Source organism: Euleptes europaea, chromosome 10 (assembly GCF_029931775.1).
Source record: "Euleptes europaea isolate rEulEur1 chromosome 10, rEulEur1.hap1, whole genome shotgun sequence".
In the NCBI taxonomy this organism is placed as follows: Eukaryota; Metazoa; Chordata; class Lepidosauria; order Squamata; family Sphaerodactylidae; genus Euleptes; species Euleptes europaea.
Genome location: NC_079321.1, coordinates 33,246,530 through 33,270,900, shown reverse-complemented (window position 1 = coordinate 33,270,900; position 24,371 = coordinate 33,246,530). Strand labels below are relative to the sequence as shown.

Sequence of the window (24,371 nt, the reverse complement as noted above, 5' to 3'; positions counted from 1 at the left end):
TCCCTGGAAATGGGAACAAAATCCGTTTTAGATGGCTCATTAATTTTTTCTGGAATTATCATTTTTATGGCATGACATTATGATTTGGTTACTACAGGGATTCTCAGGGGGGAATCTTATACACACTTACTTGGGATGAAGTCCCATTATGTTAGATGGGACTTCCAAGTAAACCTGCATAGGATTGGGCTGCCTGAAAAAAACCCAGAAACTAATGTTGACTGGTTGTTTTAACAGTTTGAAGTACTTTAAAAATAAAAAAGACAGTAACTTAATATCAATGGCAATATATTAGCTGGAAGATAAGCACTACTTAATTTGATATAGTGTGTACACTCAGAAAGAAAACTTTGAAAGGGGTGTCAATGTTAATCCGCCAGTCTCCATAGTTTTAATAAAGTCAGCTAAAGTACACAGCATCCAAGTCTCAAAGAACCAAAGTATATACCATTTGTTCCCTGAAAGAAGATTAAGTTTAGGTTTTCAAAAGGGAAGAAGTTCAAATTTGGCATTGCCAAGAGCACCTGCAAATATGTGGCCACATTCAAATGAGCAGCAACAACTGTGATGCAGACAAGTACAGCAAACACACATGTAAATGGCTGGTACAGACGTGTGCACACATAACCATTTGCTTCTACATGTATTCCGCTGAGCCTCGATAACTGCAAGCATCAATACAGTAATACATTTCTGCAGGCATTGTTGGCATGCAGCTCTCTATAGCCTACACATCTTAAAAACGGGACTATTCGCTGTTTCAAGGGCTGTTTGGAAGACATTTCTTCTCCAAATAATTGATAAGAAAACACTGTAAGAGAGGTTGTCAGCATGGAGCAGAGATTTAGTGCAATGACTTCTGTTAGCCTTAATGAAGGCAGTGCAGCTAAATCCCATCATACCACATTGGAAGATTAACTCAAAATGGACACAGTGTTTACTTTTTACTAATATTCTGTTCATTTACCACTTTCTTCTTCTTCCTCCTCCTCCTCCTCTTCCTCCTCCTCCTCTTCCACTTCATCATTTTCATCATCTTCATCTTCCTCTTCCTCTTCCTCCTCCTCCTCTTCGACCTCCTCCTCTTCCCTATCTTCTACTTCCTCCTCCTCTTCTTCCTCATCACCTTGTTCCTCATTATCATCAGAATAGTCCTCCTCTTCCTCCTCCTCCTCTTCCTTTTCATCCATTTCCTCAGTCCCATCTGTTTCGTAACATTCATCTACGGAAGAGTTATCGGCTTTAACCACATAAGGTTTTCTTTTAGGAGCAGGTTCTTGGGGTTGTTTCTCTTGCGCTTTTCTTTTTTTTGCCAAAGGACAGCCGTAAACACTGTTGGGAAAAATAAATAAAATTTATTGTGTGTAAGATCACATATGAACAGCTAACCAGAAAAGATATATAATTATGTTGATATAATGGGCTGGATCATGTCAATCATTTGCACACACACAATGGAGACATTTTTCAACAATTCCTCCTTCCTATGGCAGACCTCTGACTCCCCTCATACTACTCCATCAGAAATCCTTCCATTAACCAAGATGTTTGGTGGGATACAAACCAATATGCTTCCGTAAAAAACAACAACAACCGTTCTTCAAACAAAACCCTTGTCTTTAAACAGGACAACTAGAGAAAGGCATGAAAGCATTTGTTGTAATTTATACCTGGAAATGCTATATTCAAAATAAATTATTGAAATATGTAATCTTCTAATTTAGTACCCTTTCAATTGGAATTAAGGATGAAATTCTCACAGAGGGCACCCACCGTGCTTCTACACGATCCTGAGATCATGAACTGATGTTTTAGCAGGTATGCCCTCAAAATTGGTAATGAAGAATATATAATTGTAGCACGTGATGAAGTGGGTGATAATGAATGACACACAGAATCAGTGGCTAAAAGCAAATAAATGAGCAAGTGATCCATGCAGCTGAAAAAAAATGTAGTCAGATGCATTTCCTCTTGCGTAAAGTTAGTAGTATTGTCAGCCATGACACCTGACCAAAGCAAGACACTGAAGTATATATGAATTTTGGCAGTCTTGGGGGGGTATTTTGTGCTTGAGCAGGAGGGGAGAGGCAAGGAAATTCTGTTCTGCTGGTGGATCTCCCTTCCATCAGCAGATTTTTTTTCTTCAGGATTCAACTCAAGAAACCTCTAGGGAAAAGGAACAGTTCAGATGTAGTTGCCAATTCATTTATTATTTCTGCTTTCCTGACAAGCCATAATCTATTGCAAACCAGCAAACTATAGTTTGTGTTTTGTTGGCAAACCAGGAATCCAAACAGCATTTTAAATCTGATTTAGAAACCTGGGGTGCAGGGAAAACACAAACCATATTTTGCTGGCTTGAATGTTATATTGTAAAAGCAGAAATAATTCACTGGCTATACATACGCTGGGGGTATGGAAGAAGCAGAAGACCCTCAAGACTTGTTTAAGAAGTGGCAAAATAACATTAAAAAGGACCAAAGTATTTTATTGTCTGGATATACATTGGCTTCCTGAGACCTAACCTATGTACACTCAAGTTACAGCATCCATATTTTTACTACTATTTCTGTACAGGAAAAAAGTTCTATGTTGTCTGGATATTTACAAGATTTCAAAGAAAAACAGCAACGGAAATAGTTAGGGCTTGTTGTCTCTCTGACAGTTTAAATTGAAGATCTGAATCTTACTGTGGTGTTTCTTGGGCAAAATGATGCATTCCATAGGCCATTCAGAAGCAGAAAAAAAATACTATTACAGAGTTAATTACCTATATTAAATCTTGGCATACATCATTCTTCCTAGTATATTTTACAGTTTAAGGGTTAGAATCTGAGCAGATTATACACAGGATGTTATCTCAGCCCATATTTTAATTGCGGAGAACAGAAACATATAGCTACAGATACAGTAGTTCTTTGGTCAACCACCGCCAATACGATTTTCAGAGTCTTCTGCTCAAAGAACAGTCTTTTATCAAACAAAACAGGTTCCAATAAATGAAAATGTGCCTGAATGTAGAATCTACAATAGAAAAACATGTGAACCAGTGTTTCAATCAGGTTAGCAGAGCAAGGACAAAATCTACCATTGGATGGTATGTGTTATATCTTCCAGTCAACAGTGCAGATGGTAGCACGTTAAATCTAGCCAGCGGAAATGTGTGGCAATATCTTGGAACAGTTCATATTGATAATGTGCATATTGATGTGGGATCATTGGAGTACTGTTCGTAGAGATTTTCTCCTCATCTGCTTTCCCCATATATTCTTCTATAAAAAGGAACCTCAGTTATGTCTATCCTTAAGCAGTCACAGGCTCACTTTTTTTTGCCGACAAGTCACATGACTTATGGCGACCCCATAGGGTTTTCAAGGCAAGAGACATTCAGAGGTGGTTTGCCATTGCCTGCCTCTGCGTCATGACCCTAGTATTCCTTGGAGGTCTCCCATCCAAAAAACATGCCAGGGTCGACCCTGCTTAGCTTCTGATGAGATCAGACTAGACTGGGCTAACCCAGTCAGGGTATAGCTTCAAATAGCCTGGCCTCAAAATATCTAGTATAGGAAAATTTTGTCACTTACTGTGGATTTCCATTTTTGGTGGTTTTTGGGTGGGGCAGTCTGGAACTGCTGGGGAAGTGCCCCTCTAAGGGGCACAGGTATAGTCTTTGGGCTCTGATTACCTCAATGGGATGGGTTTCCCCTATGATCTCCAAATCATAACCCGAAAAACCCCTAATGCTAGAAACCTTGAAACTTAAAAACATATAAACAAGCCTCAACTTGCCCAATTAGGAAAACGAAGAAACAAGAGGGATATCCCAGACTCAAATGGCTTCAACCTGCTCTGAAACATGCAGGTAGGGCTGTCAATTCGGTTCGGCCCGAACTGAAAATCAACCGAATTTCCCCTGATTCGGTGCTTTTCTGTTTGGATGGATCCGAACTCAAAACTGGCGGGCAACCGGGGGGCCGAATTCAGCGAGTTCGGGAGTTCGCGAATAAATTCGGCCGTCAGTAAGCAGCATAACCGTCAGTAAGAAGCATTCTCCTCCCCCGGCCAATCGGTGGCCAAGCTGGGTCTTCTTCTGGCCAATCAGTCAGGATTGAGTACTGGAGGAATCAGCTGATGTGTGGCCCGGCCAGGGAGAGAGAGAGAGAGAGCGAAATCCTCGTGTGTGTGTGTGGGGTGCTTGTGCACATTCGCTCTTTTCTGTGGCTGCAGGGGGCGCATTTTTTGTGGTACAGACACAAAACTTTCACTGGAACTTCAGATGAAGCTTCTTAAGGTACCCCCCAAGTTTTGTAAACATTGGGTCAGGGGGTCCCGAGATATGGGCTCCCCCCTTTTTCTTTCTATGGCTGCAGGGGGTGCATTTTTGGGGGTACAGATCCCAAACTTTGAGCGGAGTTTCAGACCAGTGTTCTTAAGATACCCCCAAGTTTTGTAAACATTGGGTCAGGGGGTCTCGAGATATGGGCTCTCCCCCTTTTCCCTCCCCCCCTTTTCCATTTATGTGGCTGCAGGGGGCGCTTTTTTGGGGATATAGCCCCCAAACTTTTAGCATAGCTTCAGTGAATTATTCTTAAGATACTACCCAAGTTTTGTAAAGATGGGTTCAGTGGGGGCAGAAATATCGCCTCCCCCCTTTTCTCTTTCCATGGCTGCAGGGGGCGCATTTTTGGGGGTGCAGATCCCAAACTTTGAGCGGAGTTTCAGACCAGTGTTCTTAAGATACCCCCCAAGTTTTGTGAACATTGGGTCAGGGGGTCCCGAGATATGGGCTTTCCCCTTTCCCCTTTCCCCTTTTCCCTATTGGGATGAATGGAGCAGCCGATCCTGTGTGCATCTCCTCTCCAGAGCAAAACGTTCCGTGCCTAATTGGAATCATCTTGGATTACAGCCCCTCTTGATGGAACAGAAGACAGCCACAGTAAGACCCCTTTGGGGGCTTTAATCTATAATTTTTCTCCTGTGTATGTGTGTGTGTGTGGGGGAAAGCAGAGTCTGTGTGTGTGTGGGGAGGGAGCAGTTTCTGTGGGTGGGGGGGAAGCCAAAGGGGGCTTTCGTCGGTTCTGCCTGGGGTGTGTGTTCCCCCTCGAGTCTCTCGCTCCCTGGTTTGAGGGGGGAGGTTTCAGTTGTGTGTTGCAAAGGTGTTGTTTAACAAGGTTGTGTTTGCAGTTGTTTTGCTAATTTCTCCGCTGTTGTCGGGGCTGGGAGCTTTGTGCGTGGGCGGCAAGCTCTGCTGAGAGATGCACATTAAGGGTGGGGGGGACCCCTTTCAGGGCCCCTATCTTAGCCCCCCCTGACCCAATCTTTACAAAACTTGGGGAGTCTTTCAATAAACGTCCTTTGAAGCTCTGCCAAAAGTTTGGGACCTCTAAGCCCAAAAATGCCCCCCCCAGAGCCACGGAAAGGCGCGGTTGTGTTTTTAATGGCTTTATTCGGCCGAATTTGTTTCCGAACTTTGAATTCCCGCCGAATTGAACGGATCCGAAGTGGGGGAGTTCGGACTTCGGCACGTACCGAACCCACAAGGGCCAAATTCGGCCGAATCCGAACTGTACCGAATTTTTTTTTGGACAGCCCTACATGCAGGTTATCTCGAAGAAGCCATCCCAAATTCTTGAGCCTGTATTCTATCAGAGGGGAGGGGAGGCAGCATTGTGTAGCCCAATCTCATCAGATATTTGGAAGGGAGACCACTGAGGAAGACTCTGCAGAGGAAGGCAATGGCAAACCACCCCTGCTTCTCACATGTCCTGAAAGCCCCTTGTCGGGGTCACCATAAGTTGGTTGTGTCTTGAAGCCACTTTACACCCACACATTCTATTAGAGAACACACTCAGCCCATAACAGGATAGGCAGGAAGGCTACTCTGCCCTGGAACACAAAGAATGAAAAGTAACCTCCTTTCTCTGGTAGTTCAGGATAGGACAGCCTGATACTGCTGCGATATATAAAAACGGTGCATCTGCCAGGGCAGGAAGAACTTTTCATCTGATCTGCAATCACCCTTTGGAGAACTTTCCTACCAAAGGTAACATCAGCTGATCAAAGGAATCTATATGATATTTTGTCAAAGAGCAAACTGATTTTCCAAAGGCTTCCCAACAAACTAAATCCCGTATACACTATATAATGTAGTACCCCAACCAACAAAACATTCCCTGAAGTTATACCACTTTTGGGTTTGGCTACAATTCTTCCCCCCCACACACACACAATTGGGTTTGGCTACAATTCTCCCCCCCACACACACACACATTCTCCTGCTAGTCAGCAGGCCTGGCAACCCTAGTCCCTAGAGACATGTGATCCAGGAATAGGAACGATTACTCACATCTAGTCTAGGGTCTCCCCTTGGAGACAGAGGGTTCCTCATCTTGCCTTCTACATGTCATTTGAGGGAGGGGACTAGCCGAATGACCGCCTCAGAGGACTTCACTTTTCTTCTTCACACTTTCTTCTGTGTCTGAGTGACTGCAGCAGTGGCTCCTGTTTTATACTCTCATTTTCTGTTTCTTGAGGGTTCTGTTTTCTGTGATGGTGCACCTGCTCCCCCCCTTGAATTACCATGGCCAATAAGTGAGCTCTGCCCCCCCTTAAGGATCTGGTCTTCAATCCAGGCAAGGAGGTTGGGATAGGCCCTTTCCTTGCAAAGGTTTGCAAAAGGGGCTAGCCCCATCTCCTTGCCTAACATACAGCTGATGTTTGAGAGGGTGAGAAGCAGGCATTGTCACTAGCTGCTGAAACACCTTCATACAGCATTGCAATTGTCACCATGCACCCTGCACACATCGCCATGAGTCTAGCCAAGAGGCATGACACATAGGCTGCTGTGGCTTCCACTGGTGTAAGGGTGCGGCCACAAATGTCTGCCCCGGACAAGGCAGTGCCCAAGCCTACCAACCAAATAAGAAGTAAGCACTTTTATGTCATATCTCTGTTCTTCCCCCATCGCATGAGGTGTGAGGAAGGAAAAAGCATGAGAAGAAAACCTTACTTGAAGGAAGTCTGCCTCTGCCACAGTGGGTCTGCCCCTGGTTTTGAGTGTTGGCCAGTGCCTCTAAGCCAGACACCATACATAACAAGTTGGGGGGGGGGGAATAGGCTGTAAAAGAAGAGTAACTACATTCTGCTACAAATAAAGCCCACAAGCTGGGTATGTCAATGCTAACAGCTCTACCAGTGAAACATGGGTACGTGCTTTCTCAGCAGTATCAACTGCTCTACCTCTGATCAGCTAGAAAGAATTACTGGCATCTACTTAGTTGTCCTCCTACATATATAGATTTATAAAGGGAAAAAACCCCTCCAGCATTTAATTAAAAAGGTTATCTTACAATTGCTGCTTTTAAATATGTCCCAAGGATTTCATAAAGAAATCCAACTGGGCGGCAGGGAGTCCAGGGGCGGGGCAGCTTTGAAGGGCTCCGCACTGCCTGCAGGAAGCCCGGAGCCCTTCAAAGCCCCAGCCGCCCAGCTGGGCGGCGGTGAGTTGTGTGCCCACAGAAAGGGCTCGACGTGCCAGACTTGGCACGCGTGCCATAGGTTCGCCAACACGGCCATAAGCTTTATTTTACAAAGTACTATTAAATATAAGAGCCCCGTGGCACAGAGTGGTAAGCTGCAGTACTGCAGTCCAAGCTCTGCTCACGACCTGAGTTCGATCCCAGCGGAAGTTGGTTTCAGGTAGCCGGCTCAAGGTTGACTCAGCCTTCCATCCTTCCGAGGACGGTAAAATGAGTACCCAGCTTGCTGGGGGTAAAGGGAAGATAACTGGGGAAGGCACTGGCAAACCACCCCGTAAACAAAATCTGCCTAGAAAACGTCGGGATGTGACGTCACCCCATGGGCAGATTTCAGAAGCTAGGAGGGCAAAATATTTTACCAATACATAAATATGGGGCTGGTCAGTAAAAATGATAGTTATTTCCTTGCATGGTTATGATGAGAAATCAGTAATTTTCAGGTAATGTAAAGGTAATTTAAATATTGAGCACTTTATGTTCATAGTATTACACAGGAAAACATGCCAGCCAGCAACCCCGACAAGATTTGTAAAGCTGAAAATTGTCATTAAAATTTAGGGCACTTAAACCAAAGGATCAAGGATAATTAGTATTCTGTCATACGATAGAAAAAGTGATGTAGTACCCCAACAAACAAAACATTCCCTGAAGTTATACCACTTTTGGGTTTGGCTACAATTCTCCCCCACACACACACATTCTCCAAATTAATGTCATTCAATGTTCAGACCCTATATATGCTCTGGACACACAAATGCATTCATTTTCAGGAGGACTGCTACAATACAGCTAGCTACTGCTTTGCCCACATGGAAAAATAACAATGGAAAAATGATACAAAGGAAGTGGTATGTAAAGGTATGAATACTATCAGAGAACAGCTCGAATTATCTTTTAAAAAGCAATAAAAACCAATGGGGAAAAGAATCCCAACCTGCAGCTAAATCAGGGATATAAGATTCTCACACTCAGCTCGCTCAAACTATAGAACCTTGTTCTGCATCTTACATGGCTGGTTAGGAATCATTCAAGTGTGTAATATTCTGTTAAAGCCTGGTCCTTTAAAAATGCTCTGCTTGTACAAGAAAACTTGTAGGTTCCAAGTGTATTTCCTTTTTTTCTGACTGCTTCCTTGATCAATAGATTTTGTAACATAAATACTGATTAACATAAGAAGTATATTTATTTATTTAGGGCATTTTTATGTTGCCTCTTCATAGTCCTGCTCAAGGTTGCGTGCAATTAAAGCAACATAGCAATATAAAATAAAATATGTTAAATTCTCCCTCCTCTTTCAGCTTTCTTTCATGGCTATATGTTGTTTTGCTCCACTGTTTACAACGGAAATGTATTATATTTGTTTTTTGTTTTTTAAATTATAGGTTGAATCCAATTAAGAGTTAGAGGAATATTCCTTGCTCAGCAGGAGGGAGCAACTGAAACTGACACTATACCTCACTTTTGTCTAAAGAAAAGAGCTTTAAATGTCCAGGTGTGGCTTGAAAGAAATGGATGTAAAATCGATGATTGAGCCAATATTTGGTTTGGTACAGGAGCCCCGTGGCACAGAGTGGTAAGCTGCAGTACTGCAGTTCAAGCTCTGCTGACAATCTGAGTTCGATCCCGACAGAAGTAGGTTATCTTTTCTCTTTTTCTGAAATGTTTATATGTTCTTAGTTATTAAGGAAAATTTCTATTATAAAAACCAATTAAAAATTTATTAAAAAAAAGAAGAAGTAGGTTTCAGGTAGCCGGCTCAAGGTTGACTCAGCCTTCCATCCTTTCAAGGTCGGTAAAATGAGTACCCAGCTTGCTGGGGGTAAAGGGAAGATGACTGGGGAAGGCACTGGCAAACCACCCCGTAAACAAAGTCTGCCTAGAAAACGTCGGGATGTGACGTCACCCTATGGGTCAGGAATGACCCGGTGCTTGCACAGGGGACCTTTACCTTTACTCTTTACAGTAAAAAACAAAGGGAATCTTGTTATATCTTAGACTAACATTTATTGAAACATACACTCTCATGAGGTACAGCTCTAGAGAGCCAGCCTGGTGAAGTGGATAAGAGTGGTGGACTCTAATCTGGAGAACCGGGTTTGTTTCCCCACTGTTCCACATGAGCGGCGGACTCTAATCTGGAGAACTGGGTTTGATCCCCTACTCTTCAACATGAGAGATGGACTCCAATCTGGTGAACCGTGTTGGTTTCCCTACTCCTACGCATGAAGCCTGCTAGAGGACCTTGGGCTAGTCACAGTTATCTCAGAACTATCTCAGCCCCACCTACCTCACAAAGTATCTGTTTCGGGGAGAGGAAGGGAAGGTGATTGTAAACCAATTTTAGACTCCTTAAAGGTAGAGAAAACCAGGGTATAAAAACCAACTCTTCTCTTCTTCTTCTTCTTCTTCTTCTCCTCTGATAGAATGGGCTGTAGCCTTATGTGTCCATATTTTTTTTTATTTATTTAAGGTGCCATGCAGTATTGCCAGCCAGAGCTAGAAAATGCCAGGAGGAACTGGGAGGCAGGGACAGGTGCTCCAGAAATTGTGCTGGCACACAACATCATTTCTGGCACCAAACCAGAGGTGATGTCCTCACGTTGGGGGGATGTGCTGGGATTTTGGGGAGGAATCTGGAGTTTTGCTCTAAATGGAATGATATGACTTCCAGTTTGGCTCCAGAAGTGACATCACATGTTAGAGAGAGTATTTTACCCTTGCCAGCCTGTGACGAGCCATCAGGGACCAGAGGAAATTCCGAGGAGGTTTCCCACTACTTGTCCCCAATAATGCCTTAAGACTTTTTTTATGGTAACCAATAGAATTTCTATAATGCTGATGTCAAGCCCAAGGTTCTGTGTGTATTTTAGTGTCTATGAATTAGTAGCATGAGAAATGTATGAGAACCATTGTTTTTCAAGCCAATTTATAATAAGCTTCCTTAAGCACCCAGCATGCTTGGAAACATAATAGTTAGATGGATTTGTTTTTCAGGATTACTTATACATAATACGGGTGATAGTGCTGTTTTAAAAAAATCATCTAGAACACAACTGCTTTTGGAGCTGCTATCAGGAACTGGGTTTTTTTTCCCAACTAGAAAGTTTCTTAATCTAAAATGTGCCTCAATTCTTTAAATTGAAGCAGTCATACCACAATTTTAAAAACCTGTTTTCATTCCAAATTCTCAAGTGGCTCAAATCATCACTTGAGGGTAGTTATACATCCATTTGCGCAAGTCTAACTATGCTCCTATGGAGAAGGATGTTCTGTAGTCAGAATATTACTATAGAAAAAGTCATTTTTCTGCTGAACCTCAGAAGGCAGGAAAACCCATAACAGGTCCTCAGAATTTGACCTCAAAGAGCCGGAAAGTCCATCATACCAATTGATACCAATACATTTAAAGTTTTATAGGTCAAATTTAGTGCACTAAATTCTGAAGTGGGGGTGGGAGAACTAAAAACCTCCATGCCGCCGCCAGAGACCCCAAGACACTAAGGTTCCAGAGAGTTCACAGCAGGGCAAGAGAGATGGATGTGTGCCTGCACAGAAGACCACTCCATGAACAACCGTTACAGGTAAGTGCAATTCTGTCTTCATCTTTGTGGTTTCTGTGCGGTCCCACATTGTGAGATTAGCAAACTCGTTGAGTTAAGGAGACGGGTGTGAAGCTCTCAATGGAAGAGACCATAGATGACCATCTTCTCAACAGTTGTTCAGCATCCCATATTGACATTCGCCCAGAACTGTCTTATAAAGGAACCAGGAGCTTTCTACAAGCATCCCAACTGAAACATATGCAGGAAAGTGATGAAGAAAAAATAGCACTCTGTTGGAAAAACCCATGGTATGCAAAGTGGCACTGAACAACCATGTACTCAAGACAGCTTCTACCAACCAACAAGTACAAGCTGTGTGAGGTTACTGACCAGTCCTTCTTGGAGCCCGAGAGTCCAATATAAAGTAGTGTTGGGTCCCTATCAGACCAAAACCCAAGAAACGTCACATTTAAGACATGCACAGACGTTTGGCATCAGAAACAAATGTAAAGATAACATAGTGAGACATCAGGAGTGAGAGACAATCTCTGGTAGGGAATCCTGGGCAGGGCATCAAACACCCTAACCTTATGAAACTTCATGAATAAAGGGGTTATAGTTTAGAACCCACAATATCCTCCTTCCACAGTTGGAAGTGCTGCATACTAAAAAGTCCTATCATAACTGAAGCACTTGGGAAGTGCAAAAAAAAACCTATTTCCCACTTACAGGTTCAAGATTTGGTAGTGAAGGAGTGGAGCTTGCTAGTCAGAAAAACCTGAGGCTACTGCTACAATGCAGGAAAGGAGCTGTTTGAAACCAATGAAATCAACAATGGGAGTGAGACTAAGCAAAACTGCACCATAATAATGAAAGCACTGAAGCAGGCCTGATGTGTCCAAAAGAAAAGGATGAACAGCCCACACCACAATTGAACCTTTGCAACTTGCAGAGCAATCTGTGCAGTGAAAAGGCCAGGGAAAAACATAAAAACAGATTACCCTGCCGAGGGATTAGAAGGGCAATCCACCATGCTGGGGATCCCTGTCAGGAAAGGAACAAAAAAGGACAGGACATGGAATGTCCCATAGTGGGGCAAGGCCAACTAGCCAGGGCCTTAAGTCTGGGTATCTGAGTGTTGCCCTCTATTAGTTGAAGAAAACACAATTATAATGTCCTCCATGACTGTGGAATGTTTGCACTGAAATAACAGACAAAAGTAAGGTACATCTAGTGCTCTGGTGTAATTAGCAGTATGACCAACTAATTTGCAGAAGACCAGGAGCCCCTGTGAGATAAGATGCCTACAGCAGGGCCCCCTCCCCCCACCATAGGGAAGGAGACATCTGAAATGGCACTAATTTTCCAGAGGTCAGAATCCAAACGAGTGCCCTGAGAGAAAAGCAGTGTAGGTCACCAGAATGATGCACATTAGCTCTGTCTTGGACAGCAAGAGAAAACAAAGCTGGGCATTCCCGAAGGGTGAAATATACACCAAAAACAAATTCTGCTGTGGCGTGTAGAAAATAAGGACTGACGAAAGACTGAGACAGGCAAAGAGAACTCAGTCAGTAGGATAAAAAGGGTTGCTCTAGAAAGGATCAACAACCAGCCACCAACAGTGCACGGAAAACAATATAGCAGCCTCACATGGACCACTCTAATTGCCATGCATTTTGTAAAACAGCGAAGGCATCATCCCAAATGAAAGGGAATGTTGGATTTCTGCCACTGGCAGCTTCCATCCTCAATGGCAGAGATGACCTGGGCCCTGACCTGAATGGCCCAAGATAATCTGATCTTGTCAGATCTCAGAAGCAAAGCAGAGTCAATGCCCGTCAGCACTTGATGGGAGACCACTAAGGCAACGGCCAACAATCTCTGCCAGTCCTTTGTCCTGAAAACCGTAGTGGGTTGTCATAATGTGGCTGCGACTTGATGGCACTTTATACACAGAGATGACCTGGACTAGAAGGTAGGCCCTTTTCAGGTGCCCTCCTTATCAAAATAGCACCCTTTTCTCTCCCAGGGGTAATATAGTTCATGGGAAGACAGAAAATCTCCTCTCAGAGTAGAGGTGGGGAAGCTCTTGGGTCCAAGCCCACAAAATGGCATAGGTGTGCAAAGGAAACCTGTGCATGATGGACAATACAGCAGACCACAGAATTTACTTTCTCTTGTAGAGCATATCACCATAGAGGAATGATGAATGGGTTTAAAGAATCCAAAACAAGTCCAGTTACCAGAAACCTTTTCAGTAGGAGATGCCAAGGCATATGGTATCCTGCACAGGGGGGGGAAAAATGTGCACCATCCTGAGACACCCTGCTATTTGAAGGCAGGGAAGAAGAGGTGACTCTTAAGGATCTGACAGCAAGCCTGTTATGGCACTATAGAGTGTTTTCCAACTGGACTAAAGAACTCATAGCCCTCTGTGGAGCCACCATAACAGATCCTTTTTTGTGTGTGTCTTTTCTACACTAATCCCTAGCATGGACTAGGGCAGTGTAAAAAGACTGACTGAGATTAAAGGGACAGATTGGTCACATGCTCAACCAACATATGCTGTGAGACACGTGTAAAGCTCCCTTCTAAGGGAACAATAAAAGGGCCATACTGACCTGTTGATTCACACCTTAAAGGAAAAGTGTGGCAGAAAAATTCCACTTCCCACCCAGGCTTACAAATTACAGCACTCCATGGTGGCTGAATTAGAATTGAATTGCTAATTAACCTGCGGCCCATCCACAGCACTAGAGATGACCAATGGAATCAAGCATATATTTGCTAAAGGAATATATTAGAAGCTTTAACATCAGCCAATCATTAGAATTTGTGTGCCAAAGATTTTGCCCCATGGGGCACCTGCTTTGAGTACAAACATAAGATATCCCTTAAAAGATGGGTATGGAGTTTACCTGTATCCCATCTCACTCCCCAATAAGGCTCAAAGCGGCACTTTCCATTTTTCCATACTATCCTCGCCAGAGCACTGTGAGGCAGGTCAGGTTGAAAGAGTGTGATTTCCCAGATCCTGGCCCACTACTTAGGGTTGCCAACCTCCAGGTAGTAGCTGGAAAAAAGATTGGCTCTGTGCTGTATAGTTAATGGGAGAAACCAAAAACAGCACACAAGACAACAATGCAGTATAAATATAATATAAAGTGAAAATGTGAAATAGTGATAAATAATACATATACAAATTAGAAACAAATCATAAACACACAAAATGCACATAGAACAACAAAAAATCTCAGTCGTTCAAATGGTACATTTTCTAGCAATATATCATACAGTACACCAAGGTATAAATTTTTAACAATCATGTAATACATAACATCTTTTTTTCTTTTTTCAGAACAAGAAAGGCAAAGACTGGGACAAATCCACAGTCAAAACAGCAGGAACAGACTAGGGAAAATCCAGTCAAGACAGCAAGGGACGTGTCATCTAGATCATGTGACCACGTTTTGCCATAAGCTTCATCAGCTGTTCATTCTCACAAAAAGGGATAATACATGCCCAAAGAAACCATAATAGGTAGGAACTCACAGCAGCCCGCCAGGCTCTTCAGTAGAATCAGTGTCAAAACGTATGAGCATTACCCTTCAGCTCTTCCTCAACCATCCAGTCATGGCATCCAAACACCTGGCCAGTGTTTCTGGGGCAGAGCCTCTGCCAGGACATGCCTCCAAGCTTCCCCCTTTGACCTTGACAGGTCTTGGAGAGAGTTTCAGGCAGGCATGCTGCAGCTGAAGTTCTAGCTGAATCAGAGGCTGTCAGGCAACATCTCCAGGTTTCTCCCTTCAGAGCTGAGGCAGCCAAGTAGGGGGAATGTGCCTTTATGCAGGCTGGCACGAAGCCTTTGAAAAGAGCCAGTGCATCTGAGGCTCCGTCAGATCACCCCTTGTCATAGAAAGGGAAGGTGCCTTCATTCGGGCTCGTGAGCAGCCAAAGCTTTTGAAAAAGAACTCTTCTTCAACTCTATCAGATCATGACCTTCAGGGTACATTGGTGACAGTGTGAGGTGTGATCCTTCAGGCAGATAAGACAAAAATGGGCATTTATCAGCCCCATCTTAAAACTACAGGTGGCACAATCCTGAGGAGGCATTTTCCAAGCCATAATGGCAAAGTAGAAATCCAGAAACATTTCTTCTTTAAATATAGTTTATTCTTCACTAGAATGACTATTGATGAGCCTCAAGACTGAGGTGAGGAAGAATACAGCCTAGTCTGCTAGAAAGTTTGTGGGACTGCACAGAAGCCATGAAGATGAACCGAAACATCTGTGATTAGATAATTTATAATGTGACCTTAAGGTGAAACCCTGTTATACCATATACTGTGCCTCAAGTGTGGGGGTGGGGTGGGAAAGGGCATCAAAGAAGCAGTCCTAGGAAGAGGACCAACTCAGCTGCAGCGATTCAGGTGAATTGATACAGCCCTTAGGGATTACCAGGGAACACAGTGTGTAGAGGTGCCAATTCTGCGTTAGTTTGGGAAATTCCTGAAGATTCGGGGGTGTTGCTTGGGGAGAGCATATTTTGGGGATGAGAGAGAGCTCAGCATGGATATGATGCAATAGTGTCTGCTCTCTTGAGAATAGGCGGAAAGAGAAAGGAAACAGGTGTGGCAGGGAAGAAGCAGTCAAAAAGCTGATGCAGTATAAGGTTACAATCCTCAAGGTTTGGAGTTCTCCTTACAACTGAACTCCATACTATAGAGATTACTTCCCCTGGAGGAAACAGCAGCTTTTGAGGGTAACCTCTAGGGCATCAAATTCTCACTAACTCTGCCCTCTCCAGGAATTACTCAAGCAAGAGTTGGCAAGCTTGGGGAATGGGGAAGGAAAGGTCAATTTGTTGCTAGTATGTTGCCAGTAGAAGCCTGGAACGAGAGAAATAAGGCAAGGCATGGAGGCTTTCCAACCTCAGGGAACAAGGCCCTTCCAGGGCCAGGAAGGATGACATTCCTGGCCTGGAAAAAAAGAGAACCCAGCCCCCAGCAATGGTGCAGGACACAGAGGCAAGCAACGAAGAGAACTAGCATTGTTACTGACTGCAAACATCCCTGCTCTAGCTTGGCAGTTAGGGCTATGTATTACATTAAAAGACAGACTCGTGTACTTCACCTCTGTCTAGCGTTGCCAACCTCGAGATACTAGCTGGAGATTTCCTGCTATTACAACTGATCTCCAGCCAATAGAGATCAGTTCACCTGGATAGAATGGCCGTTTTGACAATTGGACAATTTGACAATTGAAGTCCTTCCCCTCCCCAAACCCCTCCTTCCTCATGCTCTGCCCCCAAAACCTCCTGCCAGTGGCGAAGAGGGACCCGGCAACCCTACCTCTGCCTAGTTGGTTAGTGCTATGGCTGGAGAAGGATGGTTACTCAGAGGAGATGAGGTACCTGATACAGGGAAGCCCATAAACCCCTTTTGATCATATAGCCACTAGGCTTACCATTTGCCTAGTGGCAATCTCCCACTCCTGCTGTCAGTTCCCCATCCTCCATAATTTGAGGAGCAGGATAAAAAATGGGGGGATGCCTTTATGGAGATGCTCAAGGAATTTCCCTCAATCTCAATGGTAAAGAATATTGAGATTGGGAGGATTTCCTTGAGCATGACATGGAAGTGATGACACATCCATCACCCCTCCACCCTGAAGTGAAGCTGCATCCTCCACAGAGATTGGGGAAATTCCTAGAGAGTCACCTGGAAGTGACATCACCCCCACCTCGAAACTCCATCCTCCCCAGGCATTCCCCCTCCCAAATCCCATGGCATTTGTGGATGGAACACTGGCAACCCAAACAGCCACCCATCCAGGATTCCATAAATCTTTTGATATTCACCTCTATTTTTCCAAGACATATTTGAATACCCACACACACAGAGTATTCTGAAGCACAGGGCAGTCAACCCAACTGGCCGCAGAATCTCTCCAACACCACCATCTCAGCTCTGCAGCACAAGATCAGGAGAAGATGGAAACTGAATCCATAGCCAGAGGCACCACTAAACTGTTGTTCCCTTAAGACAGACTTGTACCTAGCCAGTGGACTGATTGATTGCCAGTCTGATTGGCAGCCCTTTCACCATACCAAGGCAGAGGACTTTCTCAGGTCTGTTGCTGGAGATTAAGAGGTTGCAAGGAAGATGGTATGTCAGCTCCAATTAAACACGTTCCAGTTAGTACTGCTACCATTAACAGGAGCAAGTCAAAGAAAATGCCGTTCTCACAACTGTGAAAGGTTAAGATCTAATCTCAACACTCCTGAGAAACAAATGAAGAAGCCGGAGCAGCAGATTAGTTAGGGAACAACAGCTACAGTTCACTGAAAAGATGAACTAGCCCTGCTTTCTGCACTGGACTGTTCTTGTGTGGGCTGTACATTCTCCTCTGTCAGGATTTAATCTGATTGTCACCAAATGGTGTTTCAAAAAGTGCAGAAAGTATATTTTATCTAGAAGATTCAACCAGTTGCTATGCTACTAAGGCTCAGTTCCAGTTTTAATGATAGGATCTCTTTTCTACATGTCGATCAGTGTTAGACTGTTAAGCATATTTACCAGAATGTAAGCCTTACATGTATGTATAACCACCATAGTATTACGGTTAGACTTTCAGAGTAGGATATGGGAGTCACAGGTTCAAATCCCCACTCTGTCATAGAAGCCTGCAGGGAGATCTTGGGTCAGTCACACACTTTCAGCCTTCTACATCACTGGGTTGTTGTGAGGCTAAAACATCATCACAACAAATGATGTTGTAATAAATTAACAAAAACTATGAATGTTAAATTGTAAGGTTATAACAACACAGCTGTTTTGAACCATAAGAGTACATTTCATGGGAAAGAATTTGAGCATTCTTTGGAAATGTGGAATGCGTAATTATGCAGAAAGGGGGGGTGACCCAAGAGAAGGCCTTCTCCACAGTGGCACCAAAATGGTAGAATTCTGCCCCCAGGGATATTTGTCTGCCCACTTCTATTACTGTCCTCCGCCAGCAGGCAAAAATCTTCATTTGCTTTGTCTGGCATTCCCTCAAAGATTCCTCCTTCCTGCCTTAGGTTTTAATTTGCCGTATTGTCTTATATGTTATTTTGGTGTTGGGTTTTAATTGGTTTATGATGTTTTAATTGGTTGGGTTTTAATTGGTTTTTATTATACTGTTTCAATTACTTGGTGGTTCATCAAGCAACAGTCAAGATCCTCAAACACAATCAAGCAAAAAGAGCATTAGTTTCTTATATCTTTCATTAAATTAGTTATTTCCATTTATATCCTGCCTTTGTGCCCAATCAGAACCACCAAAGGCAGCATATACATGTAAATAAATAATTTAATGAAAGATACAAGAAACTAGCGCTCATTTTGCTTGATTGTGTTTGAGGATCTTGATTGTAGCTAGATTGTGCTTGGTTGAATGCAGTTAAAATCTTCAGCCTTTGGGCTTAGATTGGTTAGAACACCAAATACATACACGACTCCCCTCCTTCCATTTCCATCACTTTCAGTCCATATTTTCACATTTTCAAATATATGTGTAAAGCTTTGTTGCATTTAATGAAATAATAATTGGAACTATCTAGATTCCTTAGTGCAAAGTTTGGATTGAGAAAGGTAGAAAGGAATGAGAATGTAGTTCAATTTAAAAATTAATCTGGTCTGTTTGTCCTGATTCTCTTAAAGAAAATGTAAGATGTGGAGGTAGGCCAATTTTTTCCATTAGATTTTACTACATTACAACCCATCATATTGGAGGTTCAATCCTGAGTTAGTGACACAGTTTAACACACACACACACACAAACACACACAGAGAGAATTCAGCTGTATAGTGTTACTTTCTCAGCCTAACAGCAAGATCTATGAGTCTGGAGACCAATCTCCCAAGTGAAATAGAACTTGGCTCCCAAGGAGTAGAAACCCTGAACAGCATGATTTTAAAATGTGGCAGCTGGGGTGTAGGAGGAAAGTAGCAGTTTTCATTGAAACTCCTCTCCCAGTAAATCTCCTGTGTCTAGACCTCCGAGGAAAGGCTGCATCTCTCTCACCATCCTGTTCAACTGCTAAATTCTTTTAAAAGCTGCAAGGTTAAAGAGGCCAGTGAAGAAGGCCAAATGAAAATAAAGGGTGGAGGAGAAAGAAAAGCTAGAGATCAGAAGTGTGTGTGTGTATGTGGGGGGGGGAGTATGTGGCCTAACTGTGGAAAATTATTTGCATTCTGTCTACAGTCTTTGCTCAGCTATTAACTTTTGATAGTCCATTAAATGCTGTGTAATGAAATCAATTGCAGTTCTGCTTAGGGAACGCAAGACACGTTTGAATTAATCTGAAGTGGAAATACTGAAGGAAAAAAGAGATTTCAGCCATATATCCCTGGCCTCAGCTCAGCTCTGTACTTTATAAGCAAAAAGCAAAGAGGGTATGGATGACCCGACTCCCCCAAACCTTTTTGGTCCCTCATTCTTATCACTGCCCCTAGCATGGCAGCCATTGTTCATGCTGACACTCCTAACCACCAGTGCTCATGTGTAAGCCAGCAGTGCCCAAAGAACTCCGTGCACACCAAAAAGGCCTCATACACCAGTATGCTAAAAATCTGTAGATATACAGCACTGGTTGCCAAAGAACAGCGCAATCAGCAGCTGCTGTTTCGGAAACAGCTGTAAAAATGGACCTCCAGACATCTTGTGTTCTAGGCAATGCGTTTTCATATTAAAGGCAGTATCAGACCACTAATGTTTCTGCAGTCATAGGCATTTTCAGTTAGGGCATGTAAGAAATAATGTCAAAAGTCCTGGATCATGTTGGGAAATAAAGGAATCTCTCCCACAGTACTATACATAAATGAATTAGATCAACAGGTAGCTTAGCTTGTGTATCCCCTCAAAAACCCAGGGGGGGGGGAAATATGAAAAGATTGGGGAGAACAGGATATTATTCATTACTCAGAAGTAGCTCTTAAGAAAAAGGATGGCCATCCCTGAATTAGATAATACTACATGAGTCATTTCTGTGACATCTCACATGCCTTTGCCATTGTTGGCCCACTGATTACAGGATGTCTAACAAAACAAATGGATCTTCCAGAACAGGGCCTCTTATCAGAGAGCCACTCATTAAATGTAAATAAAGGTGGAGTATTGTATTGACAAGTCAAACCTATTTAGAGACAAAACATGTATGTTTTTTTATTCACAACGTACACATATATATTGCATTCTACTCAGGTATGATGAACAGGGGCGTTGGTTAGTTGGCAGCTACCAAAGGTCTATCTAGTTCTGCATCCTGTCTCACACTGGGCCTACTACAGGTTTCTAGAAGGCCTACAAGAGGAGTATAGAGACCAAAGTCTTCCCCTGTTGTTGCTCCTCTTCATTGAAGGTTACTGCCTTTGAGCTTGGACATTCCATTCAGTTATATGGCTAGCAGCCACTGAACACATGAAGCTGCCTTATACTGAATCAGACCCTTGGTCCATCAGAGTCAGTATTGTCTGCTCAGACCGGCAGCGGCTCTCCAGGGTCTCAGGCAGAGGTCTTTCACAACACCTATTTGCCCAGTCCCTTAACTGGAGATGCCGGGGATTGAGCCTGGGACCTTCTGCACGCTAAGCAGATGCTCTACCACTGAGCCATGGCCCCTCCCCACTGGTGGACCTGTTCTCCATGAACTTGTCTACCCCTCTTAAAGCCAACTAAAACCTCATCCCATGTCAGATAATTAAATGAGCCAATTACTCTTTGAGTAAAAAGGTATTTGCTTTTAACTGTTCAAAAATATTAACATCCCTGTTCTACCTGGGGTAAAATGATCCCTTTTTATCAAGGAAGAATGTGCTAAGACTATTTTTGCAGCCAAAAGAAATGAAAAGCCTTGATGGATGGCTGATGGAACTCTTAAACAGGTGACAGAAACAGAATCAAAACTGTAAATGCAGCATTCCAGCAATTTGCATGTAGAGACAAAGAGAACTACTATACTAAGCAGTGTAAAGAAATAGAAAAGAACAACAAAAAGGAAGTGATGCCCAGAGACCTGGCCATGAGCCTACTCTTTCTCATCCGAGGATGTGGTCAGTTTCTTCACTGAAAAGATCCTTCCCCTCAAAAGGGAGATCCTCAATCCTAGACCCAGTATCGGCCTGCAGTGATGTAGAGTGCAACCAGGCATGTCTCCGCAGCACTACTCCTGAGGCCATAGCCCTACTTGCAGTGTTAGCAGTGTATCTAGCAGCATTGAGCTGCTGCTTTCCCAGTCAGGAGCCTTCTGCCCATAACACCTTTCTTAAGGTCTTTTTCTCATCCAGGAGGCACTCCAGACAGGGTGCCACCCATTCCCATAAAAACATTTGGTAGCACCCCACAGACATAAAACTGGATACCTTAAGGCCCAGCACTCCTGAAGAGTAAACTTCATGCTCCAGAGTGTCAAGCTTTCTCCCCTCCTCATCAGTGGGGGATAAATGGGAGTCAGATCTGTACCTTGATGGAAGGACATCAGTGACAACTGAATTAGGTATTGTGGATGGCGGAAAAGAAACTCTGCACCATCTGACATAATCCTATATAAATTCTCCACCTTTTTGGTGGCTGCTTGGCTAGAGGCAGGGCAAGCCTAAATACTCTTAGAGATCTCATGGATACCCTTAATCAACAGTAAGGCAATCAGACCCAAGTGGCTCCACAGACCACCCCCATAATTGGATCCAAAGACCTCGGATCCGACTGAGTAAAAGGTATGTCCAAAGCCTTTGCCATCCATATGAGTTGCTCTGAAAAGAGCTTCAGATTTTCCATCAGGGAGATTGAAGCCGGGTCCCTGATGTTGTCCTCAGGAGAGGGAAGTGAAATGTGATTGGAGTCAGTGTTGGAATCAGAGGGACCACTATCCTCCAAATCTTGATGATGAGGCATCGAAGTTGGGGACCTCGTCTGATGGTCTGACATCGAAGACCGCTGCTTCATAGTTGCCAGAGGTGGGCACGCAGAACAGCAGCAAGGAGACGGCATATCCCAATGGAAGCAGGATGACACAAACCTGGCATAACATGCACAGAGTGGCACTGGTAAGTATGACAGGCATCCTCAACCAAAGGTGAGTACAATCTCGAATATCTATGTTTAGGTTGAGCCAATGGAAAAGGCACCTCGAAGACGTCACCTTCAGAGGAAGACGAAGAAAATCTCCTGATGGAAGGAGATGGGGTCAGAGGCTGAGGCATGGAACCTGGGCTTTTCCAAGAAAAATTGGATTCGATTTAGATGAAGGTGGAGTGAAAATTGGTGGAAAGAAAATTAACAATTTGAGATATGCAGATGACACCACATTACTGGCAAAAAATAGTGAAGACCTGAAATTACTATTGATGAACGTCAATGCCGAAAATGCCAAAGCAGGATTATAGTTGAACATCAAGAAGACAAAAGTAATTATTACAGTAGAATCACACAACTTTAAGGCTGACAATGAAGAAATGGAATGCTTGTAGCCTCTGTCACTCTTTGAGAACCACATTCTGTCAGTAATGTGGTGTCATCTACATATCTCAAATTGTTAATGTTTCTTCCACCAATTTTCACTTCCACCTAAATCTAATCCAGCTTTCCTTATGTTCTGCATACAGATTGCCTGAGCCTGTGCATCAAATCCCATCATTGTTTTCTGGAAACAGGGCTTGTAAGACTTTGTTTTTTAAAGGGTATTAAGGGGTTCACTTTATGTTAGTTTGCATTCATTAAGAGTGGATATCTGTCTTTTTTAAGCATTCGGTTTGTGGATTTTTTTTTAAATTACTGTTTCTACCTGAAGGAATTTTCTGGATTGCTTTTAAAAAATTGATTAATTATTCTATTAGTTGCAAATGTTTTAAAATACATTTAAAATATTAATTCAACGGCTGTGACATCCTTCAGTGATTCGCTCTTATCTCAGGAAGCAGCAATCTCACAAACAGATAATTTCACTCAAAGCGACTCTAGTTTAAAGGGATGCAATGCTCTCTTTCTTCCTGCTCTGTTGGGAAACCCTCAACCTTTCTGTTCCATTGCCACAGCAGTGCTGCCAGGAAGAAACATGGCACAATTCACCAAAGACCACTCCAAGATCTTTGGGGAGGGGCTGTGGCTTAGTGGTAGAGCATCTGCTTGGCATGCAGAAGGTCCCAGGTTCAACCCCAGGCATTTCCAGTAAAAGGGACTACGTAAGTAGGTAATGTGAAAGACCTCAGCCAGTCTGAGTAGACAATACTGACTTTGATGGACCAAGGGTCTGATTCAGTATGGCAGCTTCATGTTCAAGGAAGCCTTCTCCATCCTCACATTCTATTTCTGTTACAGGGGCTGCTAAAGAACAGGGGACACATAACTGCAATTCCTTTTTCACAGCAAACCAACCCTGATTGGTGCAATAACCTCAGTACAAAAGAAAAAACTTGTGCCATTTCCAGCCATCCAGCTGAGATGCATCACTTACTGACTTGTTGCTCACTGGCTGCTCTGCTTTGAGGAATCAGAACTCTGATAGGCAGCTGCAAGGCTGCCCCCTGCCATTTCCCCAAAGAAGTAGGCTTGAGTTGCAAAGGCATAGCTTGGTAGCGGGCTGGCCTCAATGTGTGGGTGATATACTGCCTATTGTCATAGAGAGGCCTTACATTTTCCAGAGGGCACTATCTAATTCATTGATCAGCTGTGCCTTTTCTGGACCTCCAACGCAATGTGAGCCCTCTGAATTTAGTAGCTCTAGTCTTCCCCCCTGGCTGCCCTCACAAGAAATCATAGTCTGCAGTTTGGAAGCAATGGCAAACTGTGGCTTATTGCAAACCATGAATGTTCTCACATCTGAGCCACGCATGGCAGGAAGAGAAAGAAGCTCATGAGCCTAACAACTTCTATAGCTTGTTCATTCTTGCAATTAACTGTGGCTTGTCATTAGGTCTGAATGCAACCTCTGCCTCACACTTTGATAGCAGCAAAATGAGAATGTGAAAGCCTTTCCTAACTGGAGTGGATGCATGTGGAGGATCAAAATGTATTTTGCACTTAAAAAGTAATACCAATGTTATTTGTAGTAATACTACTGTTCTCTGGCAGCTTGGATTACTTCCTGCAGACAAATAGTAAAAAGCTAGTTCCAAAACTGGGAAATACCAGAATTCAGGTCAAACAGGGGTCCTGACAACCCCCAGTTATTCCAGAATTACTGTCAGCCATACTGAAATCTTGCTGTAAAAATCTTGGATATGTGTGTGTATTTAAAATGTTACTTCAATTC

General features: G+C 43.4%; 1 protein-coding gene across 17 annotated transcripts in view; it reads right to left on the bottom strand.

Moving 5' to 3' along the window:
• The window catches only part of MYT1L (myelin transcription factor 1 like), a 175,797-nt gene that overhangs the window by 113,428 nt on the left and 37,998 nt on the right, over positions 1-24,371 (bottom strand). For 12 of the 17 annotated variants that reach the window (XM_056856098.1, XM_056856099.1, XM_056856102.1 and 9 more), the window contains exon 4: positions 971-1,332. In XM_056856098.1, the coding sequence (XP_056712076.1) occupies positions 971-1,332 (362 nt within the window). Of the gene's footprint in view, positions 1-967; positions 1,333-24,371 lie in introns of all 17 variants that reach the window. The other 5 variants (XM_056856104.1, XM_056856113.1, XM_056856107.1 and 2 more) reach the window with 1 other exon arrangement.